At 34.4% G+C, this 20,118-nt stretch overlaps 1 protein-coding gene across 2 annotated transcripts in view; it reads left to right on the forward strand.

The window, feature by feature from the left end:
* ATRNL1 (attractin like 1) overlaps positions 1-20,118 on the forward strand; it is a 777,593-nt gene that overhangs the window by 35,453 nt on the left and 722,022 nt on the right. For both annotated transcript variants that reach the window (XM_055300426.1, XM_055300427.1), the window contains exons 6-7: positions 14,774-14,948; positions 19,879-19,966. In XM_055300426.1, the coding sequence (XP_055156401.1) occupies positions 14,774-14,948; positions 19,879-19,966 (263 nt within the window). The remainder of the gene's footprint in view (positions 1-14,773; positions 14,949-19,878; positions 19,967-20,118) is intronic.

Below are 20,118 nucleotides of genomic sequence, written 5' to 3' on the forward strand. Positions count from 1 at the left end.
AAACATATCTTAGGAAAGACTGACCTCTTGTGGCTATTTTTAAAAGAACAGAATATTTTTAAAAGTATTTAAAAGATTTCATTAAGGATTAAACTAATTTAGAATTAATATTAAGGATTTCAGCTGCTTATTGCAAAAGTAAGATTCCTGGAGGAGAATTTCTAAACAGTTTTTATCCATATCTGTGATTAAATACTAGTTTTAGATTACATTGAAGAGTTTTAGCTTACTTAAATATTTGGGTATAAAATCATGAATTTTGTCATTGTGGAATTAAATGAAGAGATACATCTAGTTATCCGTATGCTTACCTATCCGGAGCTTACTTTTTGTTAATTATACTTACATATTGAGAGCTAGCTTTGTGCCAGCATGCTAATCCTGTTGATTGAGGTAACTTTGACTCAAGAAATAAGTAATCCAAAGTTACATGATCATGTGTTGTTTTAGTACAGGATAGCAGTAGTAGCAGTAGGTCCTGTTAGACCAAAGCAAAAATGAAAGAGAATGTGCCCCTCATGTGGTTGTATTCATCATTCTTTAAAGATGACTTAAAAAAAATGTTACTGAGTATGCTGAGTTACTGAGTATACTTGTTCAGAGGAATTATTTTAGGCTTTGTATAGATTATGCCCATCTTAAACCTATATTATCTCATTAAAAATATTACTCTGACACAAAATACCAGTGATTTCTTACTGAATTGAATTTGATTACCTATTATGATTATGACAGATACAAAGTTCTCTATGTTCTTTAATTATTGGAGCATATATTTTATTAAATGGCTATTTTAATAGTTTGTGACCTTCTAAAAAGTGTTTCAATACACCAATTTTTTTTTTCATTTTAGTCTTGAAACTAAAATAATGTTCTTTTCTATGGAGAGAATGATACATCAGAAATATATTTAAATTAAAGCCTGAGAAATAGAAGGATAGCTTATACACATAAGGTTTTTCAAAGTAGTCTTCAGTTGCTGTCATCTTCATCTTATTTCAACAGTTTTGAAAGGAAAAGAGGAATACATTTGTATGCTATTCTCTATAAACATCTCTGTCCTTTTTTATTCTTTACTTTTTTCTTTTTACTAGTCCTTCTTTAAAATGCTTTATTTTCTAGGGATTTATAATATCTGCCTCAAATGTTCTCTTCTGTTTTTTGACTTTTGTTGGCCGTTCACATTTTAGTTTTGTCAGTAGTGTCTCAAGTTAAAAAAAATTCCTGACTCTTACATATGTCTATAAGCAGTTGGAAATGGAATATACCCAAATGCTGGGTGTATTCACTTTTTTGGGGGGAAGGTGTGTTCACTTTTAAAGGAAAGTGATAGGGCAGCCCTAGTGGCTCAGCGGTTTAGCGCTGCCTTCAGCCCAGGGCACGATCCTGGAGACCCGGGATCAAGTCCCATGTTGGGCTCCCTGCATGGAGCCTGCTTCTCCCTCTGCCTGTGTCTCTGTTTCTCTCTCTCTCTCTGTGTTTCTCATGAAAAAATAAAATCTTTAAAAAAAAATAAAGGAAAGTGATAATATGAATAGTTTCATATATATATCTACACAAATGTATATATTTTTATACATATCTTTTTTATAAATGTAAAATGTACAGAAATCAGATACATTTTTATGCCACTATTCTTAATAGTTACAGAATTGATCTCTGAATTGATGTGAATGTTTTATGGTGGAGTGCTTGGTGCAAGTGATATTGTGCTTCTTTCATGATGGATGATGTACATATTGGTTCCCTTAAGCTTCAAACCTGATCCTTGATTCTTTATTTAAGGCAGTATAGCTTAAACTAGCTAGGATTCTTACCAGAACATGAGGGGAAAATGATGTTTCTATTTCAGATATATGAATTGGGGAGGAATCATTGAAGGGAAAATGAGAGAGAGAGAGAGATTTGTTTCTAGGACATCTGCGGAATGATCAAAGAACTTGAGATATTTAAAAATGAGAGCTGAGGAAGCAATCTGTGAGATTCAAAATTTGGCAGTTTTTTGTACTGTGTTGTTTGGAATTAGATTCTTTGGGTTAAAAATAACAGATTATTGCTACTTCCGTTATATTTTATTCTTTTATAATGGTGAATTTTACTTACTCTGATTTTATGCTAGTATAAGAAAAATTACTCTTACTTTTTAGAAACCAAGATTTTATTAAAGACGATGAATGCGGAGGGGAAGCCCAGCTTTATGTTAGGTCTTGAATTCCCTTCCTAACATTTCTGTAGTGCTTATCCCACCTGGTCTTCATGTCTCCTTCTTTTCTCATTTAGTTTTTTATGGGCACCTCTGAAGACTTGTGCTCAGCCATCACCATACTTTTTCCTCCCTTAACTTTCTCTTCTTTCCTCCTTAATCAGTTTGAACCATACTTTTTCCTCCCTTAACTTTCTCTTCTTTCCTCCTTAATCATCTGCTATCATTTTTTTTTTTACTGCTTGAGTAATTTTTCCAAATTACACAGGAGTCTGTTTTAATGGTAAATGGCACCATCAATGTCAACTGTCCCCCCTTTCCTGTAGAAAAGACTTAGAAAACCCAAAAGCTGAGACAGTAAAGAATAAAGAAAATACTAAGTAGCATGTTGAAAAGCATGCAAGTTTGTTGTATACTGTGTAATTTTGTCATAATATATGGTTGTCAAGGATGATATATACATATTAAATAGATTATTTAAAGGGTAGGGACCTCATGTGGACTCATCTGCTTTTGTGATAATTTTCACTGAATAAAATTTATTGGGGCAAAGGCAGTGTTAAAAAGCAGTTTTCTTTTATGGTGGCTTCCAAACATTGAAACAGATGGATTTTTTTAAAAAAGATTTTATTTATTTATTCATGAGTGACACAGAGAGAAAGAGGCAGAGACATAGGAAAGGGAGAAGCAGGCTCCATGTGGGGAGCCCAATGCAGAACCTGATCCTGGCACTCTGAACCCAAGGCAGATGCCCAACCGCTGAACCAACCAGGCATCCCCAAATGAGGAATTTTTAAAAAACATCAAAATCATGATATAACAAATAGAGTTTATGTTCATATGTAGAGAATACAGTATAACATTAATTTACGAAGCAGTCTCCAAGTTGTGGTGCTTCCCTCCCCCCAACCCATTAATTCCCTAATTAGAGTGGCTCCAAGTTTCTTTTACGTAAATTAAACAAAATCTGAATCACTGGAAGTCTTTGATTCTAAGCAGAAACAGTTCTGGCTTACTAGAGCAGAAAAGAAAGTTATTGGAAAGTATGGCAGAGACCATTATCTCCCAGAATTCATTCTTCCCTTCTTTTTAGTAATAGAATTCACTGAGTTTTTAGCTCAGGATGGCCTTCCAGCTACATAGCACATTTCTTAGCCTTTCTTGCAGCTAGAATGGCTATTGTACTAAGTTCAGGTAAATAGGACATGAGTGGAAGTGCTGTGTGGAACTTTTAGATCATTGAGGTCTTTCCAAATGCTAGTAGATGGCATAATTAGAATAGCCAGTATTACTTACCTATTTGGTCTAGAATGTTTCATTAGGGAGAAATTAACTTTTAGCTTATTTAAGCAACTTAGTTTTGGTTTTCCTAACCTGTACCCTAACTAGTACAGAAGCATCCTTAATAGCTCTGAAGAGAGATGAAAAGCTGGAAGAACCTTTGTTGAAAGGGGCAGGGGCAACAGAAAGCCATGTGGGTGGGTTCACAGCTACCTGAAAGATGAAGGCACAGGGATGTTTGATTAGGATATTCCTGTCATTACACTGGACCCTGCCTGGATCCCACCCTGGCATCCTTCCTGTGCATTCTGCATTCTTCAGGCATGGCTAGAACGCATTCTAAATGGTTCTAACAGCTTTATATCACTTGAGAGGATTCAAAGTCCTGCTTAGTAGCATCTACTTGGCTAACCATAGGTCTTTTTCATACCTTGGCTGCTTGGAGATGTATAAATGGAGAATTTAACTTTTCGGATTTATATAGTGGGAAGGGATCCTGTTTTTGAATCTCACACAATGAGAGATATTCCCAACCGGGAAGGGGGTTGAAATCATTGGAGTCTCAAACAATTACAAAATCCAAATAAATATTTTTAAGTGTAGATTATTGCTTTATTTGACAATGAATGGGGTAAGTAGTTCTCTCATGTCCACTCTGAAAAACTGCAATGTGGACTAGGTAGTGGGAGTAGACAGATTAAAAAAATAAACCTGTAGCCTTTAGCGTCTGATTTTTTTTACCTTAATCCATGACACAAGACATCTTTTCCCCTATTTTATCAAATGAAAAATAGGCCACCGTCTTTATGTGCAAGACCATTACTTAACTAGTTAAAAATTGTTCCTGTAATGTTCCTTTCCTGTTCCATAATGTCCTGCTTATTAATCCTCTTGTCCAGTCCTTTTAAATGTTTCAGGATATGCTTTATGTTTTCATTATTGCAGTTTAATTCAGACATGGTTTTCATATAAGGATTGGAATTATTATTTTTTAAAGATTTATTTATTTATTCATGAGAGACATACGCACACAGAGAGGCAGAGACACAGGCAGAGGGAGAAGCAGGCTCCATGCAGGGAGCCTGATGTGGGACTCGATCCTGGGACTCCAGGATCACACCCTGGGCCGAAGGCAGGCCCTTAGCCACTGAGCCACCCAGGCGTCCCAGGTTTGGAATTTGTTGTTTTAAGCCTTTGAAATATTGATTAAAAGATAATAACTAAATATGTAAATCATAGAATTTGTTAGTTTAATATAGTATCTCTGGTTCTTTATTTAAACTCTTGCTTTGTTTGAACTTATTTCAGTTTCTTTCATGCTTCTGTGTCCCTTCCTATTTCATGGTCTTTCTTATTTCTGAATTTCATCCTGCAGTACTTTAGCCCATTAACATTCTAGGACATGGTCAGATCCTCCTGTTAAATGCTTTAATGGGACCCTACCTTTTTAATTTATAGCATTTATCACATTTATGTATGTGTGATTTTTTTAAAATCTTTCCTACTGGAGTATAAGCTCTGTGAAGTGAAGAATGATTTATGTTTTCATCATTTTTGTGTGTCCCTAGTACATATTATAGTGCTTGACATGTCATAGGCATTCCAGTTTTTTGTTGTTGCTGAATAAATTATTATTATTCTTTTTAGCTTAAATTTTGCTTAGTTAACATACAGTACGGTCTTGGTTTCTGTAATAAATAAATGAATTAGAAGTGTATTATTTAGCTAATTTAATGATATACAGACATTCAAATAGAAATGTTTCAGTGGATGAGTACTATAATAAATTATGTACTGTACTTGATATGTAAAAAGAATTTTAAATATTAAGAAAAACAACTGAATTTGAGCATGTGGTTCTAGGATTCTTTGTTTTCTGTTTATTGCATTCCTTTGGTTTTAGATTTTAACATTTGCCAGTGGGTGGCAGTATTGACTACCAGAACATACACTTAAGCTATGACTTTATTCAGGTTGTAAAAATGATAGTTTTGTTTTAGAAAAATATAAAACTTTTAAATTCAAACTCATCAATATTTTATCCTGAAGTATTTTTTTTTCTGGGTTAGTCATATGACATTCTAGGACATGCGTGGTTACTTTAGGATAGTGTGTTGGTACACATCAGAGTATAGGTTGCACCTTGAAGAAATTCACAGGATAGCTTATATTTTCCTTTTTATGTTTAATAATAAATATGATCTATTTTATTTAACTGTAATTACAATGAATGTACTAAATTAAATTCTTTTTTTTAAAAAAGATTTTATTTATTTATTTGAGAGAGAGAGAGAGAGAGAGAGAGAGAGAGAACAAGCAGGGGGAGGGGCAGAGGGAGGGAGAGATGCAGACTCCCCCCTGAGCTCCATTCCAAGACCTGGAGATCATGACCTGAGCCAAAGGCAGATGCTTAACTGACTAAGCCATCCAGGCGCTCAGATTCTTTTAGTTCATTTTCCCACTAGCAAAATCAGCAGATCGGACTTTTTGCAAGTCAGTAAAATTAAGTTTTTATTCCTAACCCACTAAAAGTAAAGGTAGCATTGAGAATATGAATACACACATGCACACACACAAATATATATGTGACAGGATTTATTAACTAATTCATTTATGTAACAACGTTTTGAACTACTACGTGCTAGAATAGTGATTCTGTGCCTTTTGGATGTATTGTGGAACAAAAAAGGCAAGGATCCTTGTGTAGCTTACTTACATTCAAGCTAGGAGAGACTATACTTATATATATATTAAGTATAGCATATTAGAAAGGGATAAGTGCCATGGAAAAATAAAGTAGAGCTGAGAAAGAGGGATAGATCTGGGGATGGGAGTTACAATTTAAAATAGAGTGCTCAGGTTAGGACTCATTGAGAAGGTGACATTTGCTCAAGGACTTGATACAAATAAGGGAATTAGCAATATAGGTATTTAGGAGAAGAATATTCCAGGTAGAGGGAACAGTCAGTACAAAGGCCCTAAGGTAGAAACATGCCCATTTTGTTTGATGACCAGCCAAAAGGCCAGTGTGCCTGGAATTAAATTACTGAGGGGAGATTAGTCAGATATGAGCTCAGAGAGTTACAGAACAAAGGAGAGGCCTGGGAATGTGGGGTTAAGGGGTTGTTGGAGCAATGGAGGTAGGTGAAAAATGGAGCCAGATCAGCTAAGCCTTAGCATTGGGGAACCACTGTAAGGATTTTGACTTTTACCCTATGTGAAATGGGGAGTCATTGAAGAATTTTGAACAGAAGATTGATATAGTCTGTCTTAGTTTTAATAAAAGGTTTCTGTTGACTTCTAATGGAGAAGACTAGAAGTAGAGTACCAGGTAAGAGGTTCCTGATACAATCCAGATGAGAGGTGATAGTAGTGTGCGCAGGCAGTGGAGGGAGTAAGAACGACTTGAGTGCTAAACATAACTTGAAAGCAGGATTAATAAGATTTGCTGATGCACTGGACACGGGAGGGGATGAGAGAAAGAAGAGTCATAATGATTTTAAGACTTTTTAAACCACAGAGTATGATGGGGTTGTCATCAACTGATACGAAGAAGACTCTAGGAGGAAAATCAGTTTGATTTTGGTATGTGAAGTTTGAGATGTCTTTTAGACATCTAGGAGGTGACGTTGAAGAGACAGTTGGGGTTTAGTGGAGGAGGTCTGTACTATAGCTATAAATTTGGATCTTAAGAATAGTAAATTAGAAACTATTGATGGTCCTTAAAGCCATGATCAGATGAAATCACCAGGAAAGTGAGTATATAGAGAGAATAGAACAGACTGAGCTCTGAGTCACAACATAATTTATAGGATTATGTACCTGTACTAGACATACAGGTTCCTTCCTTACAGAAGCTTACTTGATGTTGAAATATTTACAAGCACGTATATTATTGCCTCTAACTTAGATAAGTAGAATAAACGAGTCCTGCTCTAAATCCTAGCTAATTCTGTATTTATCATTTTCAACTAATCAGAACCAAAGTCTGTAAAGCTTTGTTTTAAGCCTTCCACAATATGTTAGAAAGTGCTGTTCTTTGCTAACAGGACATTTCCTTTCCATATTATAATCGCATCATTGACCTAAACTGAGAGAACCAAGTATTCTTGGAACAGAAGAGTATAATGATTACCACTCACAATTCATTGTTCTATAAAATTTAAATATTGTCAAAACAGCTGTGAGCATTTAAAATACACTAAAATTCATGCCTGAACTTTGGAGATTGGTTTAATGGGCCCAAAGAGTCTTTAGAATACTTTGGATACTGAAACAAAATCTGGTGACATTAGAAGATAAGTCTCTTACACAATTATCTAATTTTGCCTTTTATTGGAGAACTTCGGCTTCAGTATGCATATTAAGTCATAAAATTATTTCTAGAAGGATTACAAGTTATATACACCTCTTTTAAAATATCCTTTCTCAATATATTTTCCCTTTGTTGCTAGGAATCCAATTTCTTTTTGGGAAATTGCCTTTCATTTAGTGAGAGTAGTCTTGGTGAGCTGGTAAATCCAGATACCTGCCTAGTCTAAACTTGATTTTTTTTGCCTTATTTTGAAATTTTCTGAATTTCTCCAATAATTCCCATTTTTCCTTAAGACAGCCAAAATTAGTTTCTGGGGCTTACAACCAGAGAAATCTGGTTGATATACCATACAAGAGATACTATTAGAGGGCATATACATGTATGTATACATTATACATATTATGTATTTCCGTTATTAACTTTATTTAAAATACCAAAAGTGGTATTTACAATATAGAGGTATTGATAGAAACTTGGCTTAAAAGTCTGCATTTGATTCAGCTCAACGTTAGCTGCATTTATTTAGTGTTTTTAATTGAGAACTGAAAAAAAAGAGTAAATATAATTTGGCCCTTTAAATCTATACCACCTTAATAGTAAAATATTTTTTCATAATGACTTTGATTAAATATAAATTAAAAGTATGAGCTCAAACTGTATCAATAAGTCCAGAATTCTAGAGTAAGATTAATTTTTCTCCTGAAAATCCCTTACTTGATTGTATAACATTTTGGTTTCTTTTCTTGCTTTAAATAATATGAACTCCACTTAGAGCCTTGATTTTAGAAATAAGAACCTACTGTTAAGGAATAATTCTTCTCCCTCATTGGAGGACATCAAATTTTATTGCTAGATTTCCTGTTCTGTATCTTTGTACATAAAAATTATGGATTTTCTAGTAACATCAAAAATTTGTCTATAGAGATCCCTGGGTGGCACAGCGGTTTGGCGCCTGCCTTTGGCCTAGGGCGCGATCCTGGGGACCCGGGATCGAGTCCCATGTCGGGCTCCCGGTGCATGGAGCCTGTTTCTCCCTCTGCCTGTGTCTCTGCCTCTCTCTCTCTCTCTGTGTGACTATCATAAATAAATAAAAAATTTTAAAAAAATTTGTCTATAAATCTATTCACAAATTTGGGGGGACCTTTGAAGAATTGCTGTTTATCACTCACCTGAAGACTTTAAATTTTATCTTTATGTAGAAGCAAAGTTATTTTATAAATTTTGTGTAAAAAAATTTTTATTTTGTATTGATTTCCATTATAAAATCAGAGAGAGATTCCTTTAGAAAACCTTTTGCAGTGCAAAATGATTAGAATACATTGGAAAGGAAGAAAGAATGTAATTTAGTAGTCTGGAATTACTTTGGAAAAACTTTAAAAACTTTGCTGCTCTTTCTTTATTCTAGTTTTTGTCCTTGCAAATTTTTTTCTCAATTTGATTTCCCTGTGACTATAGGAATATTTTTTTGAGAGACAGAGAGAGAGAGAGAGAGAGAGAGAGAGAGAGGTTAAGGGGGGAGGACAGAGGGAGACTCAAGCAGACTCCCCACCCAATGGCCCCATGTCATGACCCTGAGATTGAGAGCCCAGTGCTTTGCTGACTGAGCCACCCAGGGGCCCCTAGTATTATAGGTACTTTTTATTTGTAATTTTCACTTTTTCTTTGACATGTATATTTGTAATATATAATAACATCAGTCTTCATTAACATAGAATGCCTGAAGTATTCTCAGTTTTCTTACATATAAAATGAGGGGATTGACTTAAGAATAGGAAGCTTTTATGTATTATTGAATATTAAGTATAATTTCATTTTATCTTCTCAGAATCCTGTGCTCCTATGGTATAATTTGAAGCTTAAAGAAGTAACTTATCCCAAGTTTTCATATCTAGTAGGTGGGAAAACCAGGTTTACTTCATAGCTCATGCTTTTTTAATCTTTTTAAGCTCTAAGGTTATTTTCATTCAAATATTCATTCAGTAAATATATACTAAGGCCAATCATATAGGAGTTATAGGCCATGTTAAAGATTATTCCTTTTGTTTGAAGCATGATGGGAAACCATTGAAAGATGTTGAGAAAGACAATGATAGGAGTGGATTTATATTTTTAATCATTCTGGTTGCATAGTGCAGAGTTGAATGTGATGGAAAGGGAACCAGAATGGAAATAAGGAGACCAGCTTGGAGACTATTGTTATAAATAGTCCAGGTGAGAGCATGGTGGCTTGGACTAGGATGGTAGTTATAAAGGAAGGAATTGGTGGTTGGTGTCTTGTACAAGTGACAGAATTTAAAGATGTTTATAATTGCTGTGGTGCAGGCACTCAGACACCAGTCAGTCAAAACAAATGCTGGCCTTAGGACTGGAGCAAGATCCTGGATGAGCCATGCCGTGCCAGGCATTACCCCTGTAGTTGTTGATTAGAGAGGTTTGGATTATTTCAGGACAAGGGCCAAGGGAACTGGGAGAGAGGGCCAGGTACTTGAGGTAGCATCTACTTATGTTGAAACCTTTCCATATTTTAAAAATCAGAAAGGCTGTACGCCTGGATACCTAATGAATGTCAGTCCAAGATTTGTTGATGGATTGGATATGGAGTGTGGCGGGGGGGGGGGGGGAAGAGGGAACTCAGAAATAGCCTTATAGTCTTTGCCCTGAGCAGTGAGGTGAATGGAAGTGCTATTTACTGAGGTGGTAAACACTGGTGAAGGAGCAGATCTTAAAGGGAAGAGTTAATGGGATGCTTGGGTGGCTCAGTGGTTGAGTGCCTGCCTTCGGCTCAGGCGTGACCCCAGTCCCAGGATCGAGTCCCGATATGGGCTCCTTGCGAGGAGCCTGCCTCTCCCTCTGCCTGTGTCTCTGCCTCTCTCTCTCTGTCTCTCATGAATAAATAAATAAAATCTTAAAAAAAAAAAAAGGGAAGAGTTAAGATTTTAGTTTTGGACATAAGTTGGAGGTGATTATTAGATATCCAAAGGGTGATGTTATGTAGGTAGTTCGTCTTTGAATCTGGAATTCTAGAGGCAATACATTGGGGAGGGATCAGAGTATAATTCTACTCTTTATGATTGTAGAATAGCCTTTTCCCCTCAAAAATCTCTCAGCAGCCTTTACTAATGCCTGTAGTTCCAGCATTAGAAATTCATTTATGCTCTTTGGATTATTAAACAACACGTAATCTGTGGAAAAGGTAGTGTATTAAATCTTTATGAAATCCCCACTGTAATGTGAATTAGTTTATTACATCCTTTTCAAGACAGCTGAGATCTGCTTACCTTGAGGAGATTCCCATAATGATAGAAAAAAGTTTGCAGAGAGAGTTAATGCCGAGAGGTTGCATAAGGGGCCACATTAGGAAGAGGTAGATAGAGGATTTTTCATGGATATATTTTTATTTAGAGAGTCTTGGGTCACCTGGATGACTCAGTCAATTAAGCATCCTACTCTTGATTTCTGCTCAGGTCATGATCTCAGGGGTCTGAGATTGAGCCCCGTCCAGAATGGAGCCTGCTTAAGATTCTCTCTCTTCCTCTCTGTCTGCCCCTCCCCTCCCTACTCTCTAAAAAATAAATAAAAAAATAAAAAGGAGTTGTATTTATTCAGAGAGAGAGAGAATGAGCAGGGGGAAAGAGACAAGCAGATTCCCCACTGAGCAGGGAGCCCAGTTGGGGACTCAATTTCAGGTCCTGAGACCGTAACCTGACCCTAAGTAAGATGCTTAACTGACTGAGCCACTCAGATACCTTATAAAGTTACATTTTAAATCATTTTATAGAATATAGAAAGCTACAAATTAAAATATCTAATTTTCTTTAAACTTTTAAGTCATATTCATAAATCTCATTCTATTATAAACTTACTAATTTAGAACAAAATAGAGACTATAGAGTTTGGCTCTAGACCATTCCTTCTAATAATTGCTGGAAGTTAACCTAAGGTATGGTAGTAACAAAGGTAAGAATTTTGACTGCTATTTTGTGTAGAAAATCGGATATTTTGGATTACTGATTAAATAAAAAACTCTAGAATCCCGTTTTTCTGTATTAAATACCAAAAGTCTGATATCTTAAAACAATACACATTTATTAATCTCTTACCATTCTGAGGTAAGAAGTCAAATCAGTTTCACTAGCCTCAGATGTCAGCATCACACTCCTTCTGGAGGCTCTAGGAAAAGATCTGCATTCTTGACTTTTCCAGCTCCAGTTCCTTGGACTTTTCCTTTCCTCCATCTTCAAAGCTTGCAGCACAGCATCAAACTTCAGTGGTCATATTGCTTTCTTCTTTTTATTCAGATCTCCCTTTCTTGTAAGGACACTTGTGATTATAGTTAGAGTCTGCTTGGATAATCCAGGATAAACTCCCCAGCTCGATTTCTAATTTAATCATATCTTCAAAGTGCCTTTTGCCAGATAAGATAATATTTTCAGGTTCCAGTGATGAAGACCTACATTTCTTTGGGGGCCATTATTTAAAGTCTCTGAAATATTGCTCTGAAATATTTTGCTTTAGTGCAGATTTCATAAACATATTACTGCTTCAAATACAGTTCTGACTCTCTTAAAAGTTTTACATGCTGTTATTCCCTATCAAGCTCTTTGCCAAATAATATGCAGGTTATTTGTTCCCATCTCTGTGGCTTTAGATGGTAGGCTATTATTATTTTGAAAGTTTTAAATTTATGGAAAAGTTGCAAGAATAAGAAGAATAGTACAGAGAATATCCAAGTGCCTTTTACCCAGATTCCCCTATTGTTAACATTTTACCCTATTTTCTTTATTATTCCTGACTTAAATGATTTAAAATAAATCTATATTTTCTTTTTAAGAAAGCAAGATATAAAAATTCATACCAATGGAGATATTACTTATATATCATGTCCATATGACCTCATTTATTTTCAGTTTAATTAGAGATTGGCAAACTTTTCTGTGAGTTTTGGACACTTTGCAGACCATACGATCTATGTTGCAAGTATTCAACTCTACTAGTGCAAAAGCAGTCACAGGTGATATCTTAAATGAAGGAGCATGCTGTGTTCTAATAAAATTTTATTAACAGAAAGAGATAGTGGACTGGAGATTGCTCATTGGTTGTTTGCCGACCTGAACTGAATGAATTCTAAATGATTTAGAATTGGAATTAAAAAAATTTTTTTGTCAGCAGTATGTTCCTTAAATTTCTTCAGTTACCAAGAAATAGATTGTAGTCTTTTCACTCAGAAATAGTAACATTTTATGTACCTGATTTAAAAGATTATGTCATTATCAAAGAGAGAATCTAGAATGCTAGCTGGTTTGTACCTGAAAAATATACTCATAGCATGTAAATATTGAAAAGGAGTTTGAAGATGAATGAATGTGTGGGTGAGTGAACAAATAAACAAATGGGAACTTTATAGGCTAATGTTTCTCACATCAGGGTCTGTTTGGAAATTTTGTGGTTGAAGATAATTAAAACTTTTTGATATTAACATTTAAGGCAAGTGATTGATCTCATAATTGAGTAGAAATGTCACTTGATTGCAATGTCAGCATTCCTGTTGACTATTAATTTGGGAACAAGTAGTATCACTTATTATAGGCTAAAAAGAATATTACTGAGGTGTTTTGATGCTTTTGTGATAAATGAAGTTTAAATGATAACATGGCATATGAATTTAAAAGATTTATTAAAGGTAAAGGAAACAAAAGTGATAGAATTATGGCAAGAAAATATAGATCTGTTTAAATTGTGTTAAAAATGTACTGTAGTAATAACTTTTTCTACTTGGGACCTATGATTTACTTTGAGCAAAACAATGTCATCCATCATATAAAGTAAACATTAATTTTGTTGGTTTTATACGTTTGTTTATATACAATTTATACGTTTCTGTTGGTTTTATATTTATAAAGAACTTCAGACATAAAGAATTAATATCTAGTTTTGTTTGAGTGTATTTTAGTTTCCTTAGAATTAAAATAATTAACGAACCTTAGGTTTGGTGACAGTATATTTCATTAAGGAGCATTTCTTCAATTAGTTAAGTTTGAGAAACCTGATCTAGGCTAGTCTACATTTTACAGATGAGGAGACCAAGTCTCATGAGTAACGTGAATATGGGTAGGTAAAGGCAGTGCTATTAACTTAAAGTTATTTAAGTTATCCTGCACTTACTAATACTTTTTATTTTATTATGCATAATAATTTTTTCTGCTTGAGGATGATAAGCCTCCCTACTGATGCCAGTTTGGTTCTTTTTTTTTTTTAAAGATTTTATTAATTTATTCATGAGAGACACAGAGAGAGAGAGAGGCAGGGACACAGGCAGAGGGAGAAGCAGGCTCCACGCAGGAAGCCCGACGTGGGACTCGATCCCGGGTCTCCAGGGTCACGCTCTAGGCCGAAGGCAGGTGCTCAATCCCTGAGCCCCACCTGGTTGTCCCTAGTTTGGTTGTTCGTAATAATGATATTAAGAAAAAAATATAATTTTTATTTTTATATTTAATAGTTTATAATTTGTAAATGCTTTCATTTCCACTGTCTTTTAAAAATTTAGATATTTAAAATAGCTTTTAGGGGATAGATGGTAATTACTTTGATAGATGAAGGATTGATGATGGGAGAGGTAAACAGACTTGCCCAAGGTCATACTTATTGTCAGTGACCAAACCAGGATTTGAGTACATTGATTTGCAGTCTAATATTCTAGTAACATATTAAAGTAAATATGAAACTTTATGTTATTTAAATGATTCTTTCAGGTTGTGATATTTGTATCTGATTGGGTATTAGAATTTTTTTCCCCTGTAGGCATTATGTATGCTCTTAGAATTTTTTCTTCAAGTTATATTTCAGACCATTTACTATGTATATTATATTTATTAATATAATGAGCATTGAAGTCTTAAAAATTTAATCCATATATTCTATTTCCATAACGTAAGGCCTTTGTATAATGCATTGTTTGATTTTTTTTTTTTAAATAGGTCCTGATTGTTCTTTGAATGTTCCTTCTACTGAGTCTTACTGGATTCTGCCAAATGTTAAACCCTTCAGTCCTTCTGTAGGTCGGGCTTCCCATAAAGCGGTTTTACATGGGAAATTTATGTGGGTGATTGGTGGATATACTTTTAACTACAGTTCTTTTCAAATGGTCCTGAAGTAAGTTTTGTTTTTTTTTCAAATGTTCATAATCTACTTTTTTTTTTTAAGCTAGATTACTTTGGCAATAAGACTATACTAAATGTCTTATTTTATTGCTGTCCAAATTTATAAATGTTTATATTAGTGATAGTATCTACTTGCTACATGGGACTGACTTGAGAATATATGAATGCAGTATATCCATAGTTAATTATTTGCCATTGTGCATCTAGGTTTGTTTTATAGAAGTTTCATTACCTCTCTAGAGAGTGCTTTCTGCATATTCTTAGCATGAAAATATTAACTTCAAATAAGTAGGGGGCCATGCCTATATTGGATATTATAAATCTTGTCACCTTTTATTTTTTAGAATGAAGTGTAATTGCTTATATAAAAATACTTTCAGTTCTGTAAATTTTAATTTACCTGAGATTTTACTTTGCCTTTACTTTACAACCTTTTGGGATAACAGTACCAGTATTATAAATCTTTCATTAACTGTTGGTGCAATAGAGATAATCCTCTACAAGATTGGATAATACGAGAAATCATATGGGTGGCAGCTTTATCTGACTTTTTTTTCAGCTGGCGATTGCATTTTATCAGCTGTCTATTAACAGAATAAAGGAGGAAATAGAGTAATTTGATTACTGTAATCAATCAGTAATTTGATTATCAGTGTTGTTTTCAAGGGTGATATTCATAATATATTATAATTGCTACAACTTGGGCATTAATCAATCAGAACTGACTTTGTTAGTATTCTTTGTAACATTGTATATATTGCAGATAGGCTCCTTGCAAATAGGCATTGTACTTATAATTTTTTAAGTGTGTATTTTTGCTTTTGTCCCAAATATTGCATGGGTCATACTTAGACTAAAATATGTTGGTTGCTTCTCTGAAATTCAGATTTAACTGAGCATCCTATATTTTATCTGACAACCCTACCCACTGAAAATATTAACCTTGTTAATTTGGAGAATATAAAAAAAGTCTGTGTTTAAGAGGAGATTGCTTTAAAACTATGATTGAATTTGATAGGAATTAAAGTATAAAGTAAATTCTGGAGAGGAAGGAAAGGAAGAGTTAAATATTTAAGTGAAGAATTAGAATTAGGTATCACAATATATGAAAGATAAAATATTCTAGAAGGAATTGTAGGATAATTGGTAGGATTAAATGAGTTGTTAAGATATGAAAAGAACCTGAAGAAATAAGATTTAAATGTGGAAATGAGAAAGAAATTAACTAAGATTAATGAAAATGAAAAGCCTATGAAAATAAAGTAAAACTTTGAAATAAATTGTGGTATTTGCAAAGTTGAGTTGTGAAGACAGAGTACAATTGTCAAGGAAACATGGGACTCTTAAAAGTTTGTGTTCTATACAAGTTTAATAGCATATATATATTTTAAAGATTTTATTTATTTATTCATGAGAGACACAGAGAGAGAGAGAGAGAGAGAGAAAGAGAGAGAGAGAGAGAGAGAGACAGGCAGAGGGAGAAGCAGGCTCCATGTAGGGAGCCTGACCTGGGACTCAATCCCGGGTCTCCAGGATCACGCCCTGGGCTGATGGTGGCGCTACACCACTGAGCCACCCTGGGCTGCCCAGTTTAATAGCATATTTAAAATAAAGTGGTAAATGTTACTTGATACTCCCCTAAAGTTATATATTTCCCATGTGACTCAGTTTAACTTTTTTTTGTCTGAAACTTGGTTCTTTTGCTTATTGTGTTTAGTTTTTTACTAAGCTGGGAGGTGTCAGAATAGAAGTAACCTTGTTGCTGTTTTCACAGGTTAGAGAATTTTTTTTTATTATTATTTTCAATGTAGTTCAATTTTAGGTAGGTAAGGATATTTACTAGCTTTTATTTATTTTTTTGAAGATTTTACTTACTTATTCATGAGAGACAGGGAGACATAGGCAGAGGAAGCAGGCTCTCTGTGGGGAGCCCAATATAGGACTCAATCCCAGGACCCAGGGATCACGACCTGAGCCAAAGGCAGACACACTCAACCACTGAGCCACCCAGGTGCCCTATTGACTAGCTTTTAGAAGTGATGTAAAAAAAAAAAATAAAATAAAATAAAAAAGAAGTGATGCCAGTCATAAGTCAATTTATCTTATATAGAATTTAATTGCGATGTAGATGTTACATTTTAAGGAGAATTATTCAATAAGATATAAAAGTTCTATATTAGTGTATTAAACTAGAATATTTGACAGAACATATATATGTTTATATATATATATATAAATACATGTTAGTGAGAATTAACATGTATTTATGGGCATAGCAAATGGATTTTAGTATTTACTGTATGCTTGATACTTGGGACAAATCAGCGGACATAATTAATGTCCCTATCTTTATGGAATTAGTGAGGAAAGACAGGCAATTAGAAAAAAAAAGCATAATTACCATAATAAATAAGTACGTTGTAAGTAAATTATATATATGCACATATATATAGAGATAGATAGCAAGATAGATAGGATAAGCAAATCATGAGTGCCAAAGAGGAGAGCTACAGTTATAAATTCAGTGGTCAAGGGTAGGTATCACAAGAAAGGTGATAACAGGCTTGAAGGAAGTTAGGCATTGGCATTGCAGTTATCTAAAGGCAGGGAAAGAGCCAGATGAAAGCCTTAACGTGGTAGGTACTTGGAGAGTTCAAGCTAGAAGGAAGCATGAAATTGCATTGATAGTGGGGAAGAGAGACAGGTCATGTAGGATGTTGTAGATCTTTCGAGAGTCATGGGAATGTTTGAGCATGCTTTGACTTATATTTTAAAGGAGTCACTTTGCCTACTTTGTTAAGAATGTATTGGGATTGAGAGGAAGAGTAGAAATGGGGCTTGAGTTGGGATGAGTTCATCAAGGGAATGAATTCTAGGTGGAGAAGTGGACCAGGAACTGATCTGGATGCACCATATCATTAGGAGGTCAGGGGAAAAGAGGAGAAACCAACAGAGGAGACTGAAAAGTTGTGGCTGGTGAGGCAGGAATACCAAGAGTATGTTGTCTTTGAAGGCAAGGGAAGAGAGTATATGGGTAGGAAGGATTGATTAGCAGTATCAAATGCTTATGATTAACCAGGTCAAGGAAAATGAAGCCTGAGAAGTGGCCAGGGATTTAGCAAGTTGGTTTTAACAAAAAGTTTTGCAGGAGTGTTGTTTGTAAAAGCTTGATTTGAGTTAGTTGAAGAGAGAGTGGAAAGGTTCAAGGAGGGGCAGGGAAAAAAGAGTTAGTAAAGAAATGGGGTGACAGTTTGAAGGGGCAGTAGTGCGGTCAAGAGAAATTTTTCTTGCTTTTTTTTTATATATAAGTGAGGAAAATAACATCATGTTTTTATGCCGATGGGAATTGTCCAGTAAGATCAGAAAGTGGTGATGTAGGTAGGAAGGAGATGAGCAAACTGCTAGAATGTTGTGGGATCTGGTACTCCAGTAAACTCCAGTATAGTTTATTGAGAGCAGCAACAGCCAACTGCCAAGTAGGGGTCTAGGACCTAGATGATAAGAATAGTTTTGCATTTTATTTTATTTTATTTTATTTATTTAATTTAAAGTTTTTGTTTATTTATTCATGAGAGACACGGGGAGAGAGAGAGGTAGAGACACAGGCAGAGGGAGAAGCAGGCTCTATGCAGGGAGCCCGATGTGGTACTTGATCCCAGGACTCCAGGATCACACCCTGGGCCGAAGGCAAGCGCTAAACCACTGAGCCACCCAGGGATCCCCTAGTTTTGCATTTTAAATGGCCTGTAGAAAAGAACTGAAGAAGAATGTATGAGACCAATGTGTTACACAAAGCCTAAAATATTTACTATCTGGCCCTTTACAGAAATAGTTTGCTGGGCCCTAATTTATGGTAACTTGGTGGAAAGCAGTGTGTTGAGTATAGATATAGGTACAAGTCAGTGGAAATTATGTTCTGATTGATTATATTTCCTCATATCATATACACATACTTTATAGGTGGGAAATAAGCTAAACATAATATGGAAGGCAATTTTTGATAATCTTTTCTTTTTTTTCCTTCCTTCCTTCTCTCCTTCCTTCCTTCTGTGAAGAGAGCTCCCTAACTTTTTCTGATAAGTTGGAGGAAGAAAGAGAAGAGGGGGGAAAAATAATGGATAATGAACTTCTTAAACATATTCTAGTCAGTTCTTAGCTGGGTGCTTCCCTTTGTATGTTTTGGCAAATTGAGGACATTTGAGTGTAGAGTATGATGGTGACAACTGGAGTTCTGTTAGATAAGCATTTGAGATTCATAGTTTAGAACTTCTGTTTTCATATGTACATTTTTAGAACAAACATTAATTTTCTTTTTGTATCCTACAATCCAACATGTACCTTATTTTTACAGAAGCTTCTACTTACTATATTCATTTTATCTCAAAAAGTGATCTGTGAACGAGTTATATTTGGCATAGGAAATACATACTTCTTAGTTAATTTATATAATGCTAAACTTTGTGTAAAAGAATAAAAATAAAGCAAATGGCTATTGTAAAAATGTAGATAATTTTCATCTATTTTGAAAAAGAAGCTGGCTTTTAAAAAAGTCAAAAATTCAGAACAGCTCACTTATTGTTTAGGCTAATCAATTGGTTGAAATTTTTTTTTTAATTGGTTGAAATTGTTAAAGGTAATTGAACAAATTAATTCTGGTAATAAATAGCCTAGTCAAGTTAATGTATATTACACATTTAGGTGATTGAATTCTAATTTAGAGTAGGTATATCTTGAATGAGTCTTTATTTACAATTTCTAATGTGGTACATAAAACTATGAGTTTATTAGTTATAATTGTTTTTTTTGTTATAATTGTTTTTAAATTTAATGAATACTTGAATACAAGTGAGGAAAGCATATGCAAATTAAATAAACAAAAGTGAACCTTAGCTTATAAAGTATTTTTTTTTTTTCACTTTTAGTTACAACTTAGAAAGCAGTATATGGAATGTAGGAAGTCTATCAAGGGGTCCTCTCCAGAGATATGGACACTCTCTTGCTTTATATCAGGTATGGATCCTGCTTTTTAAAATTCTAATTTTTTTTTTTTTTTAGATTTACCTTTAAGGAGAAAAATACTAAATCTCAGGTTTATTTCAAATACTTAATTAGAACAGTAGTAGATCATATAGTACACATAAAATGTACCATGTTAACCATTT

Source organism: Nyctereutes procyonoides, unplaced genomic scaffold (assembly GCF_905146905.1).
Source record: "Nyctereutes procyonoides isolate TBG_1078 unplaced genomic scaffold, NYPRO_anot_genome, whole genome shotgun sequence".
Taxonomy (NCBI): domain Eukaryota; kingdom Metazoa; phylum Chordata; class Mammalia; order Carnivora; family Canidae; genus Nyctereutes; species Nyctereutes procyonoides.